We start from the raw sequence: 26764 nt of genomic DNA, 5'->3' as shown, positions 1-26764 counted from the left end.
TAAAACAAACTATTCAGTTTTAAAAGCGCTTTGATCAAACTATATAAATATTATTAACGGCTATGTTGCAAACAAACACATAAATAGCGATGCAGCGATAGGGCGTTATCTTGACAAATAAGGCACAATGTAATTTTCAAGAATGCAATCACAACAAAAACAACAAATAGTTGGCAAACTCAATAATGCCATTCGGTTGAGCAGTATTACAGAGCAGTTTGGTGAAAGAGAAACAAACATGTGTGTATGCTTCACTGTCAACGGACAGCACACATACAGGATGAAACGAAATTCCCTTCAATATGCACCTTCTTCGAAACGTATATGCCCAGCTTGTACTGTTATTATGGCAGGATGTTGAAGTCAATCGTCCTGTCCATCCGTCCGGAATTCAGTTTGACAATGCGCGTGGGTACATCTACATCGAGTTCTCGAATATTATGGCACACTCCTCGTAATCAGTGGAATGTATGCGCCGGGCATGCATGTCGTACCTGTACTTGGTATAATAGTACACGATTGTGTTGAGGCTGAACATAGCTGTTAACAATGGTCGGGTGTATGTGTGTGCTCGGTGTGTGCAAGTTTCCGAGCGGTTCCGAACTGTTTATCATACATTTTACAAATAATAACAACTGACCACCATGATAAAACGACTTGTCGCTTGCAATACACATCTCTCTACCTGAAGGATTAAGGTCAAACATAGAACCAAGTCAAATTTGAAAATAAAACTGCTTGCCAGATAGTTACTTGATAATTCATCACGAACCTTTAAAATACCTTACACTGAATGACCGGAATGGACTGACATTATAATACGCGTAAAACCCGTCGCCCTGTTCAAAATTAGTAAGCTTTTCAAAATTATTAAGGACATTCTTTGACATCAAAGGCAAACTTAGCCATAAAACAGCTTGTCTGGAAATTAGCTTCATCATTAATCATACAAGTGTTTCCATTGAAAGATGAAATACGTGTTTACAAACCTGTCTTCCTACCTTAAAGGTCAATGCCACGCATAAAAGTCGTATGTTAAATTTTGCTATATAAAAGTTTGTTCACACAGTATATTTATAATTAACCATGCAATTCTAAAATAAGATATTTCAAAAGTTCAAAATGTATAGACATCCTTTTAAATGTAAAAACGCCCCCCCCCCCTTCTTAAAAGGTCCAGGTATACTTATATATAAGATCACATGTTCAAATGGACCGTGACTTTAACTTCATACTAATATACGAGTAATGTATACGATGTATAAACATCATCTTACATACCGAAAATTCAATGTTACAGTCAAAGGTCAAACTTGAGCGTAATGTACATTGTCCAAACAGAAATAACTTCATCATTCACCTACGTAACATACAAACAAATGTGTCACGCGTATATCCTGTACCCCTTGGGCAAATGTATTGCATGCATTTCTGACAAAAGGTTCGACAAGTTGCATTATATTTCCTTCAAATTCGTAACACTTATCTTAACAACCCATACACATTCAAAATCAACGAATATTTTGCACAATAGTTCGAAAAATAACGTTTACACATACAAAGTCAACGTTGCTTAAAGGGGCCTTTTCACTTTTTGGCAAATTGACAAAATTGAACAAAGTTGTTTCAGATTCGCAAATGTTCGTTTTAGTTATGAAATTTGTGAGGAAAGAGTACAACTGAACATTTACCATGCTCAAATATATCCATTATATGCATCTTTTGACGATTTAAAAACCTGACAAATATAAAGCGTTGCAACGCGAAACGATTGAATAATTTGGAGAGTTCTGTTGTTGTCGTTTTTGCGTGTGAAACTACAAAGATTGCTTATATAAAGTATAAAAAACGTCTGTTATACATATTTGGCAGGATGACCGAGCGGTCTAATTGGTTTTTACTCCAGGACTATAGGGGTCACTGGTTCGAGCCCTGTTGAGGTTTACTTTTTCTGTTTTTTAATTTTACTCTTGATTTGTTACTGGAGCTTCTTAGATCCATTGTTTACATGTATCAATATAAAGCATTTAATGACAAATTTCAAAATATGCCAAAATCTGTGAAAAAGCCCCTTTCAAGCAAAAGCACAAAATGTCAATGACGAGAATGGTCTGATTACATAAATTTGACGCAATACAAAATGCTTTTTGTTCCTTTTTTCTGGGACAATATCTTCAACATTTCTTCATGTATCAAGCGAGTGTTCGTGTGAATAGATAGTTTTGCAGGAAATTAAAATTAAATATATTGTGCCACAAAAAACGAGCATTTTTTATCCCGTTTAATCCACATCTAGCGTTAAAATTTTGGCTATTGCTATATTCATTGATTTTGAGTATGTATTTTGCCTTTAAGCGAGAAATCATACACATTTACACAATGTGTAATTCAAGTGGAAAAATAACCCGAGTTTCATAAGCAGGGTGCAGAATCAACGGGGTTTTCAGGGTTTACACACGGGCTGGAAAGAGTGTAATCACATCGATAAGAACTTTATTTTTGCAAATATCTCAAGTTATTGAAATATGTTTGCAAAAATCTATATTGCATAGAAGACAGCTTTTCTTGCAGTTTTTGCAAATATCACAAGGAATAAGAATTTGACGTTGCGTTAAACATTATCATGTACAATAAATGCAGTAAAAATGGATTTTTTAAGCAAGACCACATGTTTATTCAATAAAGTCATGCTTATGTATTTCACATTGTCATAAGCAGCATAAAAATCTGTATTTGATGCGCTAGTTGAACTTCTTAAGAAAACTTGTTTTAAAAAAAATATTTGAAATAAAGCATCACTTACCGTTTAAAGCGAGTATGGACGATTCTGTCAAATATAAATGAATTTATATAAAATGTGTAAAAAAACACTTATTATACATATAGTTCATTATAAATTAAAACAAAAGTTCAGAAGAACATGTGTCGAAAAATGCGAAATAAGCCAGGTATGTAATTCTGAAATCGAAAATGTCTGTACAGTCGAATTCGCAAGCATGTACATAATGCATGAACGATGTGAATCTAAAGTTAGTTTAACGGATCATTTTAATTTCCTGCATCGAAATCTATTCATACTACACACGAACACTAACTTCGATCCTAATAAAAAGACGAATGCTTCGGTTATTGTAAGACAATATATACGAAATATCTTCGTCACAATCGGCTCGTGGCGCTTATTTGTCTTTGCTGCATTTTATGACATTCATCTTCAATGTATAATTGTTCTTGCCTCTTTTGTGTTATTGTAACATATTTGTATCAAGAAATTACAAATTAAAACATATAAAAATCGTGCATACTCGCTTTAATAAATCCAATAAAGTAAAAAGGTGAAACACCCAAAAATGTCACGTGATTCTGCACCCTGATAAGAGGCAACCGGAAAAAGTTTCCCAACCGATCAATCTATTTTAGATGTGTGTTTGATCCAACTACATTTGTGAGGCCCGGTGAGCAGTATAATCGTAAAGCATGCTCATCAATACTATTTACCTTCAACGATTGCAACACTTCTACAACCTCCGCCGAACGACTACCTCACCCATTACCACTGGTTGAATCTAGTTCACAAGCTAACCATATGATAAATTACAAAACAAAGACCGGTACCTTACACTCTGGAACCTTCCGGGGCACAGAACGGCAAGCTTGAGCCATTTAAGTGCTGCTGGCGACGTCTCGCCTGGTCATGTTATTTACCTCCATAACAATGCCACCGAGCGCAGACCGGACTTGTAATTCTTAACAAATTATATCACTATTCTTGTTTTAGTTTATTAAATAATTCGTATAGCTCGATTTATCGAACGCATTAAGAATATTGAGACACTATTGCATAATGCTTCTGAAAAGGACGAATTATTGGTGAAGACTAAATTCCTGAATGTGGATTCAGAGTTATTGAATCACTAAATTCCTGATGTTGACTAAGAGTCTGTTACTGGATTCCTTATCTGGTCTTAGAGTTTATGACTACATGCCCGATTTGAATAATGAGTCTGTGACTGCATTCCTGATATGGATTTAAATAATATGACTGCATTCATAATGTGAATTTAAAGTCTATGGCTACATTCCTAATGTGAACAAAGGGTCTATTACTGCATTCCAAATGTGTACAAAGGGTCTATTACTGCATCCCTAATATGAACTAAGAGTCTATAACTGCATTGCTAATGTGAACTAAAAGTCTATGACTGCATTCCTGATGTGAACTTATAGTAATGACTGCATTGCTAATGTGAACTAAGAGTATATGACTGCATTGCTAATGTGAACTAAGAGTCTATGACTGCATTCCTGATGTGAACTAATAGTAATGACTGCATTGCTAATGTGAACTACAAATCTATGACTTCATTCCTGATGTGAACAAAGAGTATATGACTGCATTCCTAATGTTAACTAAGAGTCTATGGCTGCATTCCTGATGTGAAGTTAGAGTCAATGACTGCATTCCATTTGTTAACTAAGAGTCTATGACTACATACCTAATGTAGACTAAGAGTCAATTAAGAGTCTAAGACTGCATTTCTTATTTGAACTAAGTGTCTATGACTGCATTCCAAATGTGAACTAAGAGTCTATGGCTGCTTTCTTATGTGAACTTAGAGTCTATGGCTGCATTCCTAAAGGAATCTCAGTGTCAATGGCTGCATTCCTTATGTGAACTATGTGTATATGACTGCATTCCAAATGTGAACTAAGAGTCTATGGCTGCATTCCTGATGTTGACTAAGAATCTGTGACTCCATTTATGCAGCGGGCTAAGAATAAATGATACATGGCTGCATTATTGACATGGACTTCGGTTCCAACATTCCTGCTGTAGAGTATGTGACTTCATTTCGGATGTGGACAAATAGTCTGTGAATGTGAATACATTACTGACGTTGAGTAAGAGTATGTTATAATATTCAAGATATGGACTGCGGCTCTTTTCATCAATGTGGACTTACAGTCTTAAAATGCAATCTTAGTCACACGTGCACGGATCTCGCAGTCAAGCAATGCACATAAAAAAATCATTACTGCAGTGTGTTACTTCGAATTAATTGCTATGGCCAGTTTATAATAACATTTAATAGATAAACTAGGGCTGTGGGCATTAATCACACCACTGTTATCTATTTAACATAAAACGACACAATTGACATTCACTTCTGAACGCCATGAGAATAATTTTCAAGCATGTTATTTGCCTCTATCGGACTTTGCCTTAACATCCATGTGCTTATGATTAATACAGTTATACGAAAATGAATTTTCGAGGCGATCGAAAATTTATAAAAATCTTATTTTTTGTGTAATACACACTTTTAAAACAGTATAAACTGACCTTTCGGTGCCTAATTTATTTATAATATAACAACTAGCTAACACAACCTACTATTATGAGATATAATCTTCTTAGAAAAATAAATGCTTGCTCGTACCTGAATTATATTACTGTGACTAAACCTTTTTGATGAATTGGTTTTATGTTCTATGAGAAAACATGTATCAAGTTGTATAACATATACTGGAATAAGGAAAACAGATCATCAGTTTGAAGCGTAATGGATACAATTACACAAATTGACGCAGAATCAGCGTGGCTACATACCACGCACATCACACATGCGTAGTTGTAATTGTTGTCTTGCCATTTCAATATATGTAACTTTTTGTTTGAGTACATTCGAAACAATTAGACCATTTGAGCCAGGTTACCAAAGTTCAGATGCAAACACTTATCCTTAATGTAGCTTATCTTTTTATTGATACAAAAAGTCACGACACATATGATCACATGCATGGTTCTCATGTATCATATAATTAACATTCTCAATTATGGAGGCGGAATTAAATAGCCATTAGCTTTTATGGTGTTTCTTTACCTATTTCTTTGTAATACTTCGGGCGTGTTATCAGAATAAGTGTGGGATGAACAGATGCATTTACAACAGTAGACGTGCACAGATCGTGTAGCGATTCTGTTTATGACATTTGAAGTAATTTAATTAGATTATACACACGCAATTGGACTATATGTGCTAACCCATTACCTACTCTGTCGTTGATTAACAAGCAGGTACCTGTCGATTACACAGCAGTAAACAGTTATACAATCTTGATAGTCAGGGTTAATGACTTTCATAGCACACTTAGCTTGTGAACATATCAATTTATCAGTGAACATATCAATTTATCATGACTAAAGGCGTTGGAAATATTTTGTCACAAGCGGTGTTCGTTCACAAAGTTTGCTAATGGATTATATTTATCATAAGGCATGGGCTTCAAATCAGTAGTATCACAGTTTTTATGAAAAACTGATTATAAGTGAACGTCTAATTTCCGGTATATACTCATAATTATTTGAAAATTAGAAACGTCGGTGTTCATGGCTTTTAAACAATATTTTTTCCAATCGAAATGAATTTGTAATTGTGTCATTAAGAGATATATAATTGCTAAAACTTAAGGACTGTAGTAAAACTAGAGGTGCAAGTTTATATTATAAGTCGATTACAAAGAACTAAGTTATACAGTTTAAATAGGCGCTAGATTGATATTTTATGTTAACCATGCTACAATCAATATGTCTATCATATATATTATCACGCAAACAGTAAGGGTATGCACAACTAACATGGTCCTATAATACGTTAATAACGAATGCAGTGTTTAAGGATTTTATTTATAGCTCTTTGATTATCCGATCTTGAATAAAAACTCTGAAAAAACACATGCACGATCGTATGACAATTGTCATTTACAACGCGCGCACTGTAGTTTTTTTGATATAAACTATAGTACACACATGGCTAAGGTTATTATATAATACGCTTTAATACGTATCGTATATAAATACAATATGATATATTTCATGAATTTTTCCGTATAATCAATTATTAATAATTGTCATATATTATAAACCATTATATTATAAAACGCTCATTCCTCTTTCATCGACGTCATATCCCGCGAACAATTAACGATCATTATTTTCGGGTTGTTTCATTACTTTGAAAAGAAATGATTGTGAATAAACTTATTTGTGTTTTCTGTTTGTTTGCCACGTATAGTAAGACTATTGCACTTTTTTCTGCAGACGGTTCAACATGGCGTGTTGTTCGTTCTGTTTTCTCACATTCTGTATTTTGTTAGTGTTCGTCTGATACCATAAATTACTTTTTTCTATAGTGATCACGTGGCATCGGTTTATGCTCGTGCTTTCTCATAAATAAGTATATATATATATATATATATATATATATATATATATATATATATATATATATATATATATATATATATATATATATATATATATATATATATATATATATATATATATATATATATATATATATATATATTGGTTAGTCTACCACTTGGCATTTCTAAAAGAGTGGGCAAGACACATGTGCTTGTTTAAAGCTGAGAAGCAAAGCAAATGACGGACACATTCAGAAATAATTACACGACTAGAAATACGCTTATGGCTATGATGAAGCGTGTAATATATTGAAATATTACCGAAACGTTTCAAATATGTAATGATATACATAGATCTGTATTTTAGTGTATTGATCTGAGTACAAAAACTTGTTGCGTTCGTATATGAACAACCCCATATTGAAGAATGGACTATTTACATTGTGTTAATTACTCATACGTGAAATATCTTTGTGGCAATAGCAACACTAAGAGCGCCGTTGTCAGATGTTTAAATTGACCACGCTGGCCATTTTGCCCGGCATTATTCTCATTGTCCGCGATGCGGTGAAGGTGGCAAGTGACGTACAGGTAATGTTGAAACTTAAACACATTAAAAAGGTTATTTTGTTAAAATTAAAGATAATGTATTTTTTTCATTCGCAATCTAGTGAATTTGTTCAATAGCTAGGACGTTCACTAAACGATGTATATATGACTGCAGGCTTAAACAACACGAGTGAACGAACTGCTTCATTCAAACAAGTACTCTATCAAAGATGGAATTCAAACAAATTATGTAACCCTAAGTGATGCGACATTCAAAATATCAAATGCATAACTTCTGATATTATTTCTGACTTGCAAGAATGGGAATAGTTGCCTTACCCACAAAGAATGTTTGAAGCGTTTTTAGTGCTTTTCATCTTAGCAGTGGAATTTAGATCTCTTAACATAGTCACTCGTATGAATAAGATTTTTTTTCGATAAAATTTAAGTAACATAAACAAACATATTATAAAAGCAAAATATTCAAGAAACAATATGAACGTATTTTATACGAGTAAACAAATAATCAATAATAATGTTGTCGTCATATTCATTAAGATGTTCGACTCGTTGACGCAAAATCCATAATTTATTGACATAGATCATTAGGTGTAAATGTTACTGTTCATTGTAAATCGTTTGGCCTTCATTACCTCGATTGTTATCGTGATCGTTTTCATTGATTTATAACACCAAGATGTTTAAAATTCTAAAATCATTGACCCTACCAATGATATTCTCTGTTTAGACTGCTCTAAATGGTATAAATCACGAAGTAAAAAAATATCAGTTAATGTGGTCAAAAGACGTTGTAGATTTTCATCCATTAATGTTGCATGCAAACGTATCATTGAAAAGTATAGGTAACACTCGTTTTGTTATAACGAGTGATCTGACCTGTTTTCGTCCGGTGACCTGTATTGCTTGTTAGGCGTTCTAACATATGTTCGTGTTATATCGAATACATAGCTGCAAAGATTTAGGCTAGGACACCAAGTGAAAAAAGGCGATGTGAATGTTCTTTTTGTCACTATGATCTTAAACTGAGTTTTTGTGTTTAATACACGTGAATTAAATGGGCTTTTTAAAGGGAACAAATTACCCTTATATATATATATATATATATATATATATATATATATATATATATATATATATATAATATATAATATATATATATATATATATATATATATATATATATATATATATATATATATATATATATATATATATATATATATATATATATATATATATAATAAAACGCTTTTATTACATTTGCCGTAGCTTTCGACCTCTCGGTCTTCTTCAGCGGCGTTTATTTGTCTTATTTATTTGACAAATAAACGCCACTGAAGAAGACTGAGAGGTCGAAAGCTACGGCAAATTTAATAAAAGCGTTTTATTTTATATAAACGGTTAAAAGCGATTTTATTATATATATATATATATATATATATATATATATATATATAATATATATATATATATTATTGTATGTTACATATTGACGTGAAATATTTAGATTTGATTTAATTGTAATATCGTATACTATGCTTTTAAACATATTTTTTTTAAACTAAGCAAAAATTATTATAGTACTATAACGATTTAATAAAGTCGTATTAACTGATACACACACTGTTAAAACACAGATATTTGAAAATTGTCAAACATATAATAATGACGTTCAACTTAATCGTAAATGTATTTATACAATTTTATTTTTAATTATGTTATGACGAAAACAATGTTTTATCAATGCAGCAAAATCCAAAAATTGACACGTTATATTAAAAAAATCAACATCATAAACAATCAAAAACAACGATAATTGTGAAGTTCAACATTTTTTTGAAAAATAGGTATGACGTAAAAACAATGTTTCTTATAGCAAAATGTCAACGCTAGATGTGGTCTGGTAACATTGATTTAGCGCGATACAAAATGCTCGCTTTTATTTGCTTTATGTCACAAAATATTCCTTGTGAATCTCCGGCTACGAAATCCGAACATTTACGAGCGAACGCGAGAAGTTCTTAAGGCAGCTTCGAAAGCACGAGGAAGTTCTCATGAACGTTTCGATTTTTTTTAAATAATTATACTTTTCACTGTTAAAGTAACAGAAATACTCGAAAACAACGAATATTTTTCAAATATTTCGTACAATAAAGTTAAGCCATACATTTGTTTTGAAATTTTGGCTATTGCTAAAAGGAACACTGAATGTTTATTGGTTAACTTTATTTGACGAAATAGTAAGCGAAATAAAAGTGCTTAAGGCTTCTTGAATGGGATTCTTGAATAAGTTATATTATACGATGACAGGAGTTTAGTTTAATAAACCGAATGTAGCACAACACATATAACCGTTTGTAATATATGGCTTAAATTAAAACAGAAAATCTATGGATTGTTAGTTTTCACCAAATTTAGATCCTTATCATTTTCTGCAATGCCCCAATGACATCGGAGTATCGGTATGGTTCTAAAAGCATGCCGATACGACCCTGCGGTCTGTGACTTTGGACTAGTATTACCCTTCGCTTCAAATGAATTATCAAAAACCTGTATTACAAACACTATATTAATCAATATAATTGAATTAATCCACGGTTTTAGGCTCTCTGATGAGCTTTCTTTATTTGTATCACAACCCTGTTAATTATTGAATGTCGCACTTAACATTTATATTGATTGAGAATGTTCATTTTTCTCTATGATAATATTGTTTCATAAAAGCCTCTTTAATCTATGTATAAAGATTTTTTGAGTTGAAATGTTTATTTAGTGTTATACACAATCAAACGTGGAGCATTTATAATATATGGTTATGAGAAAAACGCCTGAAATCGCTCATCTCATCGGTAATGATGTTCGCAATTATGAGAGATAATATCCGAGAGAAGTCGCGCACCGTTTGTCATCGGTGATGATGTGTAAACAATTAACACGTAGGCATCGTTTTAATGAACACAGCGTACAATTCTTTGTTGCTGTTATCAAAGCAAAGCAAAACAATAGCACTGTCATAAGGTAGCATTCTTACCAAGAAGATATTCAAATTGAGCCCCATGTATCGTTTATCTACACCGATGCAAGTATAATAAAGGAATCAAAGAATACATTAGCCCAAGGTAAACAACGATAGTGAAACGTTATAAATGTTTATGTTTTATGAATTTGTTGCATATTTATCATATACCATTTACAATTTTCAAGAAGCACATTCAATGATTATTTTCTGAATAATATTATGAAAGGTTAGATTGGAAGAATTTATCTTTTAGTTGTCTCATGTATGAAACAATGATCCGTTTTGCGAGAGATTTCAAGCCAACAACGTTATGATTATTTCTTAAAGAATGCATGGCTAAAGGGAGAGAAACACAATAAATGAATAGCAGTTTGTAGCGTAAATATTCCTTCCACATGTTTGTATAAAGTACCGCAATAGTTTTTTCTTCTCTGGCAAGATAATACTAAAAAACTTTCAGTTCACGTATATATAATGTTAACGTAATTTAAAAGGGGCAAGTACAATCATAGAAAATGAACATATTTTATCCAATAAAACAAAAACACTAATCTGCCAATTTAAGATTTGAACTTTCTTAATGGTATCAAAGCATTTTTGAATATTCAAATCGGTACATAACGAGACTAAGCGTCTCTGGTGGTAAGCATACATTTGTATTTATGAAAAATTAGACATGAAGTGCTTTTGTTTGAAACAAAAACAAAATAAACAAAACACAAGTACAAGGCAGTTTTTGGATACGTTATAATATTCAATACAAAAATTAAACTATATATGATACTTTTAAACTAAGAGCATTAATTATCTTATGATAACCAATAAAGTTTAAGATACATAACACAGTTCCTACCTACTTAAATTCAGTTTTAAAGAAATGTTTAAGCATTGATCCATAAACGAATGTGTAAGTAAAGTCCTATAAAAAAGCAATTATTGAGATTGGGTGTACGTTTTATTGTTTTGAATGAAGGAGGTGAAATGAAAAGTTAAGTGTTATTTTTGTTTAAGATTATTAAAGATCCGCACCAATTTTTCCAAAGAGATACTAAGCACTGGTTTATTAAACGGAACCACAAAAACGGGTTTTTAGGGGTATCCGTTTATCCCTAAAATATCCCTATTTATTTTCATCCTTTATCACGAAAATATAAGCTGGCATCACCACACAAAATCTCACATATTTTTGGCATTGTATATGTTTGTTATATATTAGATTACATATGTTATGTTGATGTTTTGTATTAATCACGTCTGATAAAATTATAAACAAATATTACTAACCCACAATACCATTTCTGATGTCAAAATATTTCTTATTGAGTTAAGATTTAAGGTTAATAAAAACGTATATGCAATCACGTCACAATAACAAGCAATTTATAAAAATCAAAACCCAGATTTTTTTGCAGGGGCCGTTTTATAGACTCTTAGATAAAGAATATTTTTCAGATTGTACAACTAAACCGCGAATTGAAAGACAGTATCAGGTTCAGCGTAGAGATCAGTGACGTCGTCCACGCCATGCAGATAGAGCGCGGGACCACTGCCCTTTACGTTTCCTCTAACGGCGACACCTATGTACGCACGCGTCTCCTGAACTTCTATCTCGACACAGACACTGCAGTTGGCGGTCTGTCAATATGGGTCAGCATCGATTCCAACGCGTTCTTTCAGGTTGTATATCATGATATTTAGTTTATGCCATATTATATAATAATAATATCCCCATTAACAGCAGGCCCTTTTTGAAGTATTAAATTGAGTGTCAATTTTGTTGGCATGTAATTATTTCCCATTGTATTATAAAGACCCGTCCCACACCTCTAAACATGTGTATTAATAATCCAACCTGTATTTAGTTAGGAATCGCTTAAAACACATGTATCGTTTAATTCACAATGGAGCGTATATTTACATAGATCAAATGAATATTGTATAATAAAGGAATATTCTTGTAGACTAAGGTCACTCTTCAGCGCCGTATCAACCCCCTTAAGACAAACCTAAAACAAGTGATCGAATTCTACAGCGAGGTTAACGCGGCCTTCATCGCTATGATAGGCCGGAGTCTAAACCTTCGTAAGCCGTTCAACGTTTGGATTGACTTGGTGTCATACCAGAAACTGATAATAAGCAAGGAACAGGCCGGCATAGAACGCGCATTAGGAAGCACATACTTTGCACGAGGTGGTAACAACGTTTGTATTTACGCTTTAACGTCCAATATATTAACACATTTGTGATAATCTACGCCAAAGAATAGGCAGAGATTGGAAACAAAAAGTTAACAAAGCATTATTTTAGTTTATAATAAAATACCAACACACTTTCCAGACTTAACTTCCGCATTGTGTCACCAAAGGAAAGCATTACGCCTTTATGCAAGTGTTTGTTAAGTAGCAAACGCATTATATCTAGATACGAGATGATGAAAAATAAGTAACAAAGTATGCCTCGATACTCGAGAATTACATCCAATTAACAAATGATATCTAGATGCTTGGACTTTTCTTATAAATAAGAGATTATGCATCTATGTATACATTTTGAAAGCAACATAAGAAATACGTTTCGGTGAATAGTAAAGAAATTAGTAAACATGTTATCTTGTTTCAAGGAAAGTGCGATTTTACGAACCCTAAAATATAAGCAGGAAATATAGATTTTTGAAGACAAATATAAAATCATCAATTCATCAATTTATGAACACATCAGTTTAATAATGTATATGACCGAACAATGACCTTTTGCAAAACAGTGGTTTCTTGATATGTGTGAACAAGGAATTATTTAAACATTCGTTTGTAAAATCTGCTTTTCAGGTCAACTTCCAAGCAATGACCTCTTGTGGTACAACGAGAAGCGCGTTCTGGGAATTTACTTCCTACAGCAGAGTCGTCATTATTCCGAGTTCACAGATTCAAACATGGAGGCGTTGTATGACGGTATGACATACGATGTTCATTGTGTATTGACTTGCACGTTATTGTGTATGCTACTTGCACTATGTGTTTATTTGACAGAGGTGAACCACACGGTAAAATAGATCTTAAACACATCTATGTATCTACTTTGAAATACATTTCACTGCAGGAACTGAGTTGAAGACCAGAATCACCATGATGCAGCAACAGATACTAGACAATGCAGCAATGGAGCCTTCTGTCGCGGCCTGAGCTGTCTGGTTCGACAATATGACGGAGTATATAAATATCCTGAAAAGTGTGCAAGACAGACTAGCAAACAAAATCATACAGGTATGTACACTTCAAATCATTATAAAGGTTCCAGCTAAACAGAAAACTGAATGTTAAAAGTTTCATGTTTGGATTTGGCTTCTGTTTGAAAGCACTCGTAAGAATATTAACATTTTATCAAATGTTGCTGTCATGGCAAAGTATTCCAATTAACACCAAGTGCGGCTTCCGCTTTACCAGATAGAGCGAAACCATATTAATATATGCGATCCGTAATATTTAGAAAAAAATCAATTGTCAAAACAAATGCACTAGACACTTTGCAACTTACTTTATTGTTTTGGTTGAACGATTTGTATTGTGTTGAAATAATTGAATATGTGTTATGTTATGTAGCCTTAGATATACATGGGCAAACAAGCTGTGAAATTAATTCTCACAATAGCACTATATGGTCTACATACTGCATAACACAATTCGTTTAATACGGTGATGTTGTGTTTATATTGACTAATTGTTTTCTTATACAAATAGAAACGCGCTTTTATAGATGATATCATTGTCATGTTGAATACATACGTATGTATGATCCTTGACGACTGGTTAAGGTGTTTGTGCCGAGCAAAGCAACTTGTAAATCAACCTAGTTGTGTTCACCACTCACATGTATTTTATATTTAGTACATTCATGTGTACATTTTCCCTGTCTTAGTTTCAAACGTCCAAAAAAAAAAAACAAAAAAAAAACACAAACATCAAATGACATAAAAACACAAACATCAAATGACGTCAAACATGCGTATTTACTGTAGGCAGCTGAAGATGAAAACTCTTCTGTACACGAAGCGTTAACGATTAGCGTTTTGGAGTTCGTCATCGCTATAGTGTTAATGCCTATCATCTACATCCTGGTCCGAAACATAGTCAAAAAGATACAGAACTTTTCGCAAGAATTAAAAGAAAAAAACATGCGAGCTAGAGGCGGAGAGACTGCGAACTGAGGGACTTATGTACCAGCTCTTGCCAAGTACAGTTGCTAAGCGACTCATGAAAGACGGGAGCGCCTTACCTGAGTCATATAATTCCGCGACCATTATGTTTTCAGACGTTGTTGTATGTACTGCCCTTTCAAGGTGCGATTGTTACAAACATATTCTAAGAACATATTTAATTACTTGGCAGATATGATCGTTTACAAAATTAGCAGTCATGAACTAAAATACTTGGAATACTTAGATATCTAGTAATTCAGGTAATCATGTTTTGTTCGTAACACTGTTAGAAATGAATCCATCAGTCTTTTTGGATATTACGTAATGCGAATGTATTATTCTCCATTATGATAATCGATGCCAATATATGATGTCTTGTTTTCACAGTATAATAACGCCGATGCAAATGGTGAACTTATTGAATATACTCTACATGACAATTGATGCGCGGCTGGAAGAATTCGACGTTTACAAAGCTGAAACAATTGGTATGTAACATTAAGTGCAAGACCTGATAAAATCCGATTATCACTTAAATCAGCCGTTTACTATACATGTTGATTTGATGACGGCCTACACTCGTTCACGGCCTGGTAACCGTCTAGATCATTATTATTATGAAGGGAAAGAAAAGTAAGATAGTGTGTCTGTATTATTTATTGCGGTATGAACTATATGTAATAAGTAACGATAATAAAAAGAAGTATATAAATATTACACACATTGCACCACGAACATTTACCTCAAAACGCCTGGTTCTGATATGGGTACATTTCCCTTTCATTGGCCTGTGACAACACACTACATATTATTCTTTAACCATTAATGGTTGTTCATGACTTGATGACATCTTGTAATACAATAAAGTGTACAGTACGGATGAATATTGTTCTGTTCACATAAAGGGTTATATTTACAGTGGCCAGTTCAATGTTTTTGTAGTGACAAGATGTTTGATTAATAATATCGTGTTAAATAAAAACACGTCGAATGATGAGTTGTATTTATTTAAGTGATAATACGTATCAAATACTTGTACAGAAACGATGAGATGATGATTTTATATTACTAGCATGTATTTCAAAATTTCAGTCCCCGTAATTAAATGTTCAGAAACCAGGCATAGGTAACATAAATCCTTATTCATAAAAATGTATATACCAAAATTCGCACATTATTTATATTTATGATCTTATATAAGTTATAAAAAGTGAATTTGATCGTGTCAACCTATTGCATGAAATGAATCCTTGAAGCTCTAGAGTTTCGAGATGTTTTAAAATTACACTTTGACACCTCGTTCGCTAGTAATTCACTAGTATCCATAATGGCAAAAAATTATGTGCATATTGTTTATGGAATACAAGTCAATTATTTATCTGAAATGATACTCGAATGTTTGTCGATGTACGAAGACCAAAACAATCCTTGCACCTGTCCATTTAGAATTCACAAAACGGCCCAAAGTTTCAGCTCAACATAATAAAATACAGTTCTTATTTAAACTGCAACCAGTTTGGCACATTATGTTGTGGAAGTGATGATTTTCGCATAGCTGTGTATGATCGGCAAATAAACATGTCTTTGCAATTCTTCTGAGAATTGTAAATCATTCGGACAACATAGTATGTCTTAATTCAATATGCCTGACTTATTCTTTATTTTGATATAGTGTAATAACATTAAATTATCACAGATAGTTTTTGTTCATTTTCTGTTTAAATACAAGGCATACCTTTGATTGGAGCTCGTGTGATTCGTCCTGAATCTTACCAATATTTAATTTCCCTTTCAGGAGACGGTTACATGATAGCTTCTGGATTACCCAGCCGAAACGACGAGAAACACGTGACAGAGATTGCAAAATTGGCGATTGATTTACTCGCAACCATAGAGACAGTGCTTATTCCGCATATACATAATGAGAAAGTGAGTTTGCGATTGGGTTTCAACACTGGTGCGTAAATACTGATCACACATAAAGCTTTACATAAAAAAGTGTAAAAAACATATCATAAACATAAATTACAAATCATAAAAAAGGGAAACACAAATCGAATAATAATTAACGCTGTGAGTTAGTACATGTGTACTCATATGCATACACGTAATACACAGAATTATATCATTATATTTTAAACTTACTTATTGATAAAATATACATAGTGTACGATTCCCTTGTGTCGAGCGCGTCCTTGTATCGAGCAATTGTTCACATTAAAAACGATGCTCTTGAAATGACGTCACACGCATGCGCTCCTCATACTTTTGTTTACTAACATCATTCCGCTTAATAAGAAATACAAACACTACCAAAATAAGGAAAAAACCGGTATAATTGCATTTTAGAATTATACTTCAACACAATAATCCAATTTAACCCATATTTCATTTCTTTTATTGGTCCTCGACATTAAATGTCCAATAAATTGAAGAATGCGACTGCACTAGTGTGTACAGTTTCATTTATTTGATTTATTTTCAAAACATTAGTTTCAGTTTCTTGCCATTTACAGAAAATGCGGCATGACAAATTTTAGCGTAGGAAAATGTCGCGAACATCGTGTCAGGCGATATAAACGTGTTCAGTGGAAATAACCCTTCCCGCTTTGACGTGTTTGCCATCATTATTTTTAAATAGTAACATGCCAACATTTATTGTAACACATGACCAACGTTTGTGTTTATGAAATTCTCGAGCACGTGTTTGTTTCCATTTTGCTAAAAAAGAGAATGGCTGAATTGAATTGGAAAAGGTTTAAATTGTAAATATAATTTATGACAAAGTGACATTTCTGTTTAAGTTTCTAAAGAATATGGTTAGTATATCAAATGTTTAAGTTTAGAAGTTCTTATTTCTTTTACAATAGAGCATTCACTTTTGTCGGTGTTACATCATGGTACGAGGACATGTAACGAGAATGAAATAACTTTTTGAAGGTTAATCATTTATTGTTGAATTGTTTGCATTAATAATGAAGTGTTGTTACTCGTTGTTTTAACCGATCGATATCCGGTCACAGAAGGATTTACTAAACATTAATTTTAGTTGCTTAATGCAATTAATGACGTGAGTAAACAAACATTTTAATTTATCGATTAATGGATCGCTTCAATAACCTTACCCAATTGAAATATCATACACTTGCTTGATCAATAACACACCCAAACAGGCTCTTAATCACTTACAAGCACAATCATCAAATCACACTCGCATAATCACACGATCACACACAAGGCTTAATTGTTTACACGATTTTTCACTTATTAGTACGCTACCTTTATCACTCACACAAGCAATCATTCACCGAGAAACTTGCATATCTATTCACCAACCATCTTATTTGTCAAATGTATTTTCGCGTGGCCTTCTTATAAGATCTCCAGCATATAACCTCTTGAGCTCGAACATGCCGATAGAAAACAGTATTTATTTATAAGTAAATAGTTAAAAATATAACCATAGGACTGTGTTTCATAATCTGATAAATTATTCTCAAGTTATTATACAAACATCCTAGAATAAACAAGAACCATGAGCGATATCAAATTTTGAAGCTTGAAACGTACTGATTATCACTGAATTGAAAATTGCTCACAGCATTGTCCACCTTACGTGCAGGGCCGGTGGAAGCCGGCGTGATTGGTTCGAAGATGCCGCGGTATTGCATCTTCGGTGACACGGTAAACACTGCCTCGAGAATGGCGTCCACGGGACTACGTAAGTACTTAAACCGCCTGTTTTTAGCAAAAAAAACGTAATGCCCCCTCCTATTCCATGAAAAACTAAAATCACACAAGTCATGATGAACAGGTAAAAATAAATGCCTTTCAAATTAGCGTTTGTCTGGACTCTAAGCTCCCCATTCATTTTATTATTTAAAAGTAATGTCAACAATTTATGTCAGAAGTTCACTCAAATAACAGTCATTCTTTATGTAAAAGGTAACCATAAAACCATTCATAAGTGTCAACTTATTATGTCGGAGTAGTATTCACCTTCAGTTAAATCTCAAAACTATTATATGGCAATCAACATTATCTTGATTTCATGATCGTTATTTCAAATTTTCGCACGTTAGAGCCTGAAGTTATTGCATATTGTCTCAGAAGTAAAAGGATGTCGTTATTGCACATTGCCTCAAAACGAATATAATAGACGACGATATTATCTTACATTGACTCACACTTACAAGCAGAGCTTAATTTCAAAGTGTATGACGCGTATGAGGGGACCTGTTGTCATATCGTGTTAAACTTAACAGGAAGTATTCATTTTATACTGCATGACACGCCAGAGGGGGGGGGGGGTATATTCATATTGTCACACTTGTTAGAAGAGGGACGTTGAAGGGGGGCTTAATGTACTACTTAATGACACGTAAGAGGGGCGTTATTTCATGTAGTCTTTAAAATACTTTCATATTGTCTCACACGAAAAAGGAGCACGTTATTTTATATTTTCTCACACGAAACAGAAGATTGTTGTTTCATATTGCTTCACTTCAAAGAGGAGGCGTAACTTCATAGTTTCGTACACATAAAAGGATAGGGTAGTTTCATGTTTTCTTACAAGTTAGAAGAGGTTTATTTTCATATCGTCTCACAATTAAGTGAGGGAACGTATTATAATGTGTGCTAAGAAATAAAAGGAGAGCGTTTTTTTTCTCAAAGGAAAGAGAAGGGTGTGAGGTTTATGTTGTCGCAATCGTTGGAAGAGGGAGATTTTTTTCATATAAGAGGGTGACGTAAACTGATATTGTTGTCTCACAAGTAAATATAGGGCGTATACGCATATTGTCTTACAAGTAAACGATGTGCGGAATTTCCCATCATTTATCACTAAAGGGTAAGGCGTTATTTTATCACCTACTAGTTTTAACTTCAATAGCTGGTAGTTCCCTATTATTTCCGTTTTCGTAACTGTTATTGACATCAAAGATTGATAAGATAATAGTTTATGTGTCAATTATCACTAAAATATTTTTATTCATAAAATTCCAATTGTTTAAAAAGTTATTTTTTATACAATAAACGTGTGTATTGATGAACGCAGCATTTAATGTAAATGTAGCGGCGCGTATACATATGACAGAGTCTTCTGCTGCTAAACTCATGTTCATCATATCAGAAAGAGGCGCCGAGGTAGTCATGGTAAAAAGTGTCTTTTCTCTGACGCAAGGCGATACTAGCATTAAAAAATCAGTTAACAATAGCGACATTGTTATAATCAGAGAAAGTGCATATTTTTATTTTAGATATTGAATTTTGAGAAATTTCGGAAACACAGGCATGTATGCTTTACTTAATACTTTAAAGAAACACAAAACATTTGAAATATTATTTCATCCAAACAAGAATTTCAGACAACACGGTTTAATACTAGATTGCATTACTGTCGCAGTAATAGAACATGATGAAGCGACGTATTTGTTCCAATGCCTAACTGTGAACAAGTATATTTATTGTTAATAATTTGCAGGGAAAAGACATCATCAGGACATTCTGGCTAAATGGCGTCTCTACTAAACCAGGCGCCAACGGAGCCGCCTATGCGCGCCCGAGCGTAGAAGAAAACCCGCTGGTTTCTTCGAAAGTTACTCTGGTTTCAGTGAAAGAACTGCCAATCTTCACCGAAGGGATATTACTTAAGTAGCTATGGACAAGCATTTTTACCGACAAACACGAACACAATCAAAATAGATTTCGGAGGATGAATGAATGCGAAACCTAAAACCTGATTTATTTGATTTCTAGCTTTAGTTCCAAAGAGTGTGGGTATCTTAAGTACGTGTCATCAATATTTTATTTTAACAAGCAGACTTATTTATGTGTCAAACGTTCCTAAACGCAGGCGCATCAAACTTAACAATGCTCAAAACGTTATATCGCGGGCTAAATGGATACGTTAAACAATAACAAACTTGCTCGGGAACTGTGGTCGTAAATACTTAAGACAACGTATTCTAGAATGTATTTTCGTAACGTGTTAATCAGTCTGTTTCTTATGTTGCTATCAATCTTACCGCTATGAGTACATCGTCAGTAATCAGAAGTTATTCTATAATTTCGTTTTCGTGCCTAGAATGCCATATTTTGGGTATATTTTGATCAGCATTGGTTTAAGAATACATGTGTATTTGCGTTGAGTATTCACTCAACCCCTTAAATATTGGTGCACTATGATATTTTATGTTTAATTTGCATACCACATGCGTATTTGTTTCTGTTTCATTGACCTGTAGAAGATTTATTTTCCTTAACAATATAAATCTAATTCCATGCTTATAAATAATAGTTAAAATATATGCTTATATAATTTTACTCTGTTTATCATTTAAATGTTTACTGTGTCGATCGCTAAAGAAGTGAAATATATTGTACTATGTATACATATAACTTTAACTTTGTAAATAATTGTGAACTTTGTGTCTTATTATTGTTTCAGCTCTTCATGTGTTTTGAGGAAATAAAGTTATAAATAAATAAATAAATAAATAAATAAATAAATAAATAAATAAATAAATAAATATATATATATATATATATATATATATATATATATATATATATATATATCAATTATTTTGGTTTCAGTGTATTTTCTCTGTTTTATTAAAATGTGCATTTCAAGTTTCTCACTTTGTGAGATTTTTAGCTTCATTTTACCCCAAACCATAAGGATAGTTTATCAACCTCTTTAATCTCCAATTAAACGGTGAGCGGTTGATATATGAATGTTGTATTATTTTACTGATAATGTATAACGTTTTCGATGAATATATACCATATGTACATAACTTATGTTTTAAAGTATTCGATATTTTCATAAGAATTAAGTAAAAATGTTCATTACTGCTAAACATGAAGCACAGCATTTTAATTTATTATTAAACAGCGACGGAACATTTCGTTTAAAACATCAATAAAAGTAATTTTTAAAAGGAAAACAATGCATCGATAACCTAACCATACCCATCGATAGCTTCGACAGCGCAATAAGAGTGTGTAAAACAATATGACGTGTAACACTTGACATATTCATTTTGTTTAGTTTGTGTATTGTGGTACTTTTGTGATTGTTAAGCAGGTGTTAAATGTTCGTAAATAAAGGACCGTTGGAACATCTAAATTTGACGTATTCAATATATTTATTGCATATAATACACTTTAAATATAAGTTTACTGAAATGTATATCACTACTAATTGGTATGAAACGCAATCTTGTATTGAATCAGCATTAACAAGCGGTATCGACTGTTCGTCGATACTTATACGTGAAACTTTGACTCGCATAGAAACCTCGCGTCTGAAATCACGGTTTATTTTATACAAAGGAGCATGATACTATTGTATGTGATATTGAACCAATGTCGTTGGTTCATTACGCGACCATACAACATAGCATGCAACTACTGTGTCTGATATTTAAACAATGAGCCCATACAACAGAGCATATTACCGTCATTCGTGTTCTCAAATTAATTCATTGAAATAATAATTCACGGATGAATTTGTAAATTCAGTTTTTCAGAATAATAAAAAAAAACATTCATTGGTTTCTATCTTACTGACAAAATAAGTATTAACTGTTTTTCTAAGTAGACTTGTGTCGGTATGACACAAATATACTCATATTAAACCTGTGTACATATACTCTCAAAGTCTTAACGAGACCTCGCGTACAAACTAACTAAACATGACAGTTTTCATGTAAGTCTTTTAAGGGCAATAGATTTCTTAGCATTTTCTGAGCCTGTTCTGTCGAATAAAGGGAGAATATCTAATCCGTTCTTGCATCATGTTGCTGAGGAAATTGCTACCCTTGAGCTCCTAATTTTTCTTGAGGTGAAAAAGTACTTAGCTGCGCTTTCATACATGTTGTTAATATATGAACACAATCATCAGTGTCAATAATTAACTCCGTCTGTATTAAAATATCCCAGTTTTGTCTGGTTAAAAGTAGCCCAAATACGTTTGGATATCCTGTACGATTTTAACATTGTGCAATTTATCTATGCGATGAAGAGTCTTTAGTTCATAACGAATAATATGAAGATTAGTTTGAAATGTTAGAATCGGATATAACATATTGCTAGATGATTTCATGGCACTTATACTGTATACGACAATGATGATTTTTATCTTTATAACGCCTCTGTAAGGGCATCAGAAGATTTACTGAATAGACATGCGAATAATTAACTAAATTTATGTAAATCGACATGTCGTAGTATTGGTCATGGTAGAGCAAATCATAGCTGTAAACAAACTTTCTTTTGTAATAACGGTACTTTTTATGTAACTGATAATGTATTTTCAATAGAACGCAGCCTGTTAAAGTATGTCATATGATAATATGTGATTTAATTAAATAATTGATTTATCACAACTCCTAACTATGCAATAATGCCTCGCATGATTATCAGTCTAAAATCTGTGTTAACTGTTTCAACAAATATTTTGCAAATAATATCTATAAATACAATAACTTACATAATATACTTCAAACTCAAGTCCGACTCTGGTTACTTGTTTAACCAAACTATCCCCAGCGTATATTTCGACTAGAATTGTGAATAGTTAAGTTTAGTGATTAATCAGATAAACCGACACTTTTAATAATCCAAAAATAGAATGAAGGTAACCCCTGTAACAGATTGTAGATACACGATAACAAAACGAATAAACACATGCAAAATACATTACTCCAGTAAATAGTCAATTAATGACATCATTAATAGATTTACTGATACAATTCACAGCGCTGCGGATCCATTAGTTTCTGAAACATGTACTTTACAAACTAAACTTGTTCAATTTAAAGTGATGTATAAGAAATGCAGAATAGTTTGATAAAGTGTTCAATATAAAATGCATTATGTACTATGACGTATTGCGTATTTTAAAATTGATCAAACTATTTGGTAATAAAACTCAAATTATGCGCAAGTATTAGGTATTATACACAAAACAACCTCTTGTCAAATGCAACTTATTTTGATGATTAAAAGTTCAGAAAATGTTTTTAATTTCTAAATTACAAATTAAACGAAAGCTTAATAAAACAGATCTGTAGAAGTGTTTACAGGCATTTTGTTTAAACCTTAGTAGTAATTTGTATGAAAAGTGTAATATTTACACGGAAGATGAATGTTATTGTAATTAAACTCATATAATCTTAACTTTTCCTGAAATATGGCAACCTATATAAGCCTACAAATGAAATGTACATTTAAACTTTGCAAATGATATAAATCTTGTTGTAGTGAACGTATTTAAACGAATACGTTCTTGAATAATGTCATAGTTTATCTAACCATTTTTTATGTTATGTTGTTATCAGTCAATTTATCGACAGTTGACTGTGCCGTTTGCCTTTTCACAAAACGGGCTGACGACGATGCTAAAAAACCAAGATTTAGTTGTGTATGCACTTCGACAATTCCTTTACACAGTTCTTATCGGGCGACGACACTTTATCCTTTGCATAATATTCTAACTATTTAATGTTAGAGATAAACGTATTGTTAAAAGTTAAAGATTTTAATTGTAGGTTTGCTTTTTAATGATATTCTGAGATTTGTTTTCATAGATCTAAATACATTTTATATTACTTATAAAACAACTCAAAGGTTTACTATATAATTATGTATATTATAGTAATTGTTAATGAACAATTTGTTGTACTACCTAATACATAAGCAGATAATTTTCTCATTAATGTAGGTAACTAACTTTATGCTAAGTCATTCATTCTATCCTCGTCAAACATACATTTACACAAATATTATGTCTCGGTTATTATACGCATGCGTTTTGATACAAATATGTTTTCAACGATCGGTTTTGAATAAACCTTACCTTGGTTAAGAAATAAACCACAATGCATTAAATAATTGTATTTTGGACTCTTGCTTCACATGAATACTGTGTGGTGTTTGTAGATGATATGTGTTATCCCTTTTTTAGGTCCTTTGCATGGCATTAATAGAAAAAAACATTGACTAATGCACGCATTCAATTTATTAATTCATAAGCGGATTGGAGTTTTTTATTGAATATATTATATGGTACAGTGTTAATAACTCTTTTCAAAACAAGGCAATGCTTAAAAATAGGCGTTTTTTTCTAAACATTTGCAAAACATATATATTTTTAAACATTTTTGTTCTTATTTAAATCATAAAAAATGAAAAAAAAATCTTTGTGACAAGTGTCAGTGACACGGATCAAATTTTCAAATGCTATCAAAAAGAAGTTATTTGCTATTTGAATGTCTCTTGTGCTGCTTATTGTTACATTACTTGCGTAGGAAAGGCAAACTGTCAACATGATTAACGACATAAGTTCGATTTCGCACATAAGGATTTGATATGCGAAGATTTACTGTTGATTTTGCAGAGAAATCTGCAAGGAAAAGTGTTCACAGATCTGCAAAATATCAAACTTCAAATCGGCATTGATTAAAAAAATAAAGTATGCGATAAGTTCAAACAAGAAAACTATCACTTATTAATAAGCATATTTATACTTAATATTTTCTTATGAGAATAAATATGAATCAGCACAAATTTACAATATGAAACATTGGACCTTATTTTTATCTGTAACAATAATATTGCTATTGAAAAACGAGCATTTGACACTCGACAGGTATCGGTATATACCTATAAATGTATTCTACGTTAATTTAATTCATAGTTCAAACCAGAACTGCAATTTTCCAAAAATTATGTCGCGCGGACAATTTTTGTAGTGTTATATTATCACTGTTCTTCAAGATTGACTGAAAATGAGATATCCGTGTAACGTTATCAATAATAATACTTTAACTGAACATTGTTAAGTTATTAACGTTTGTTTTCTCAATTTATGCCTTACTTTACATGCGTGTCGGACAGTTTACGCTTGTTCCAGAACATGATATTAGTTTGAATATGAGGAGCCTACTACCCTGCATCTGATATTTATTTTACAAATAATATGTCTTTATACGCTAAAGCACACATGATGTTTAATGAACAAAAACATGCATGCTTATGACTTTGCGTATTCTATTTAAACTAATGACCTCCTTGGGGTTGCAACAAATGATTAAACCGTATGTCAGTGATACCGTAATTGACAGCTGTGCCAATATACCAAATGTATTATTATAAGCCTATTAAATGTACCCGGGTTAAAGTGGATTTTTCCAGAATGAACGCGTGTATTATGATTATTTTGAATTAATACTTTGGAAAAAAAACTTAAAGTTTTATTAATTTAAACAACTTGCTACTGTTGCACGTGAATAAAACCTATGAACGGATGAAATGAACGGGTTAAAAAAACTTCAACGATAATTAATACAATTTGGAGATTGAACGAAGATTGTCGTGGATGTGATCACATGTAACTTTGCATGAATACATCACAACAAGTGTAAGACTCTAAACATGTAATGTACACACTGAGAACCCTAAGATTAATGGCATGAATTCGAAAATTTCGAATAAATTATGCAATAAATAATTTACCCTAAACACATACATATAAACACATAATGTATGATGTATCTTTTCCATGTAATAAATGCCATGTTTTTTCTGATTGAAGATGATGCACTTAACTTGCGAGGTTAGCGACCTATGATAAACGTTGTTATTGTGTGCGCCGTGTAGGTATAACACAGGTGCATGTTTGTTATTCTGTGCCTTATTGCACTAGACTTACATGCGTACGAATAGTAATCTGGATATTATAGAGGACCAACCGGAATAATTAAATG

The 26764-nt window shown here is 32.4% G+C and overlaps 1 protein-coding gene across 1 annotated transcript; it reads left to right on the top strand.

Annotated features, from left to right (window-relative positions):
- The first annotated feature begins 15423 nt into the window (after positions 1 to 15423).
- On the top strand, positions 15424 to 20646 carry LOC127831332 (guanylyl cyclase C-like). Its single transcript, XM_052356300.1, has 5 exons — positions 15424 to 15478; positions 16786 to 16947; positions 18613 to 18711; positions 20047 to 20144; positions 20473 to 20646. Exons 1-5 carry the CDS (start codon positions 15424 to 15426, stop codon positions 20644 to 20646), a joined length of 588 nt encoding a protein of 195 aa, XP_052212260.1.
- Positions 20647 to 26764: the final 6118 nt, after the last annotated feature.

This window comes from Dreissena polymorpha, chromosome 5, assembly GCF_020536995.1.
Source record: "Dreissena polymorpha isolate Duluth1 chromosome 5, UMN_Dpol_1.0, whole genome shotgun sequence".
NCBI lineage: Eukaryota > Metazoa > Mollusca > Bivalvia > Myida > Dreissenidae > Dreissena > Dreissena polymorpha.
This window is presented reverse-complemented; position numbering and strand designations above follow the sequence as displayed.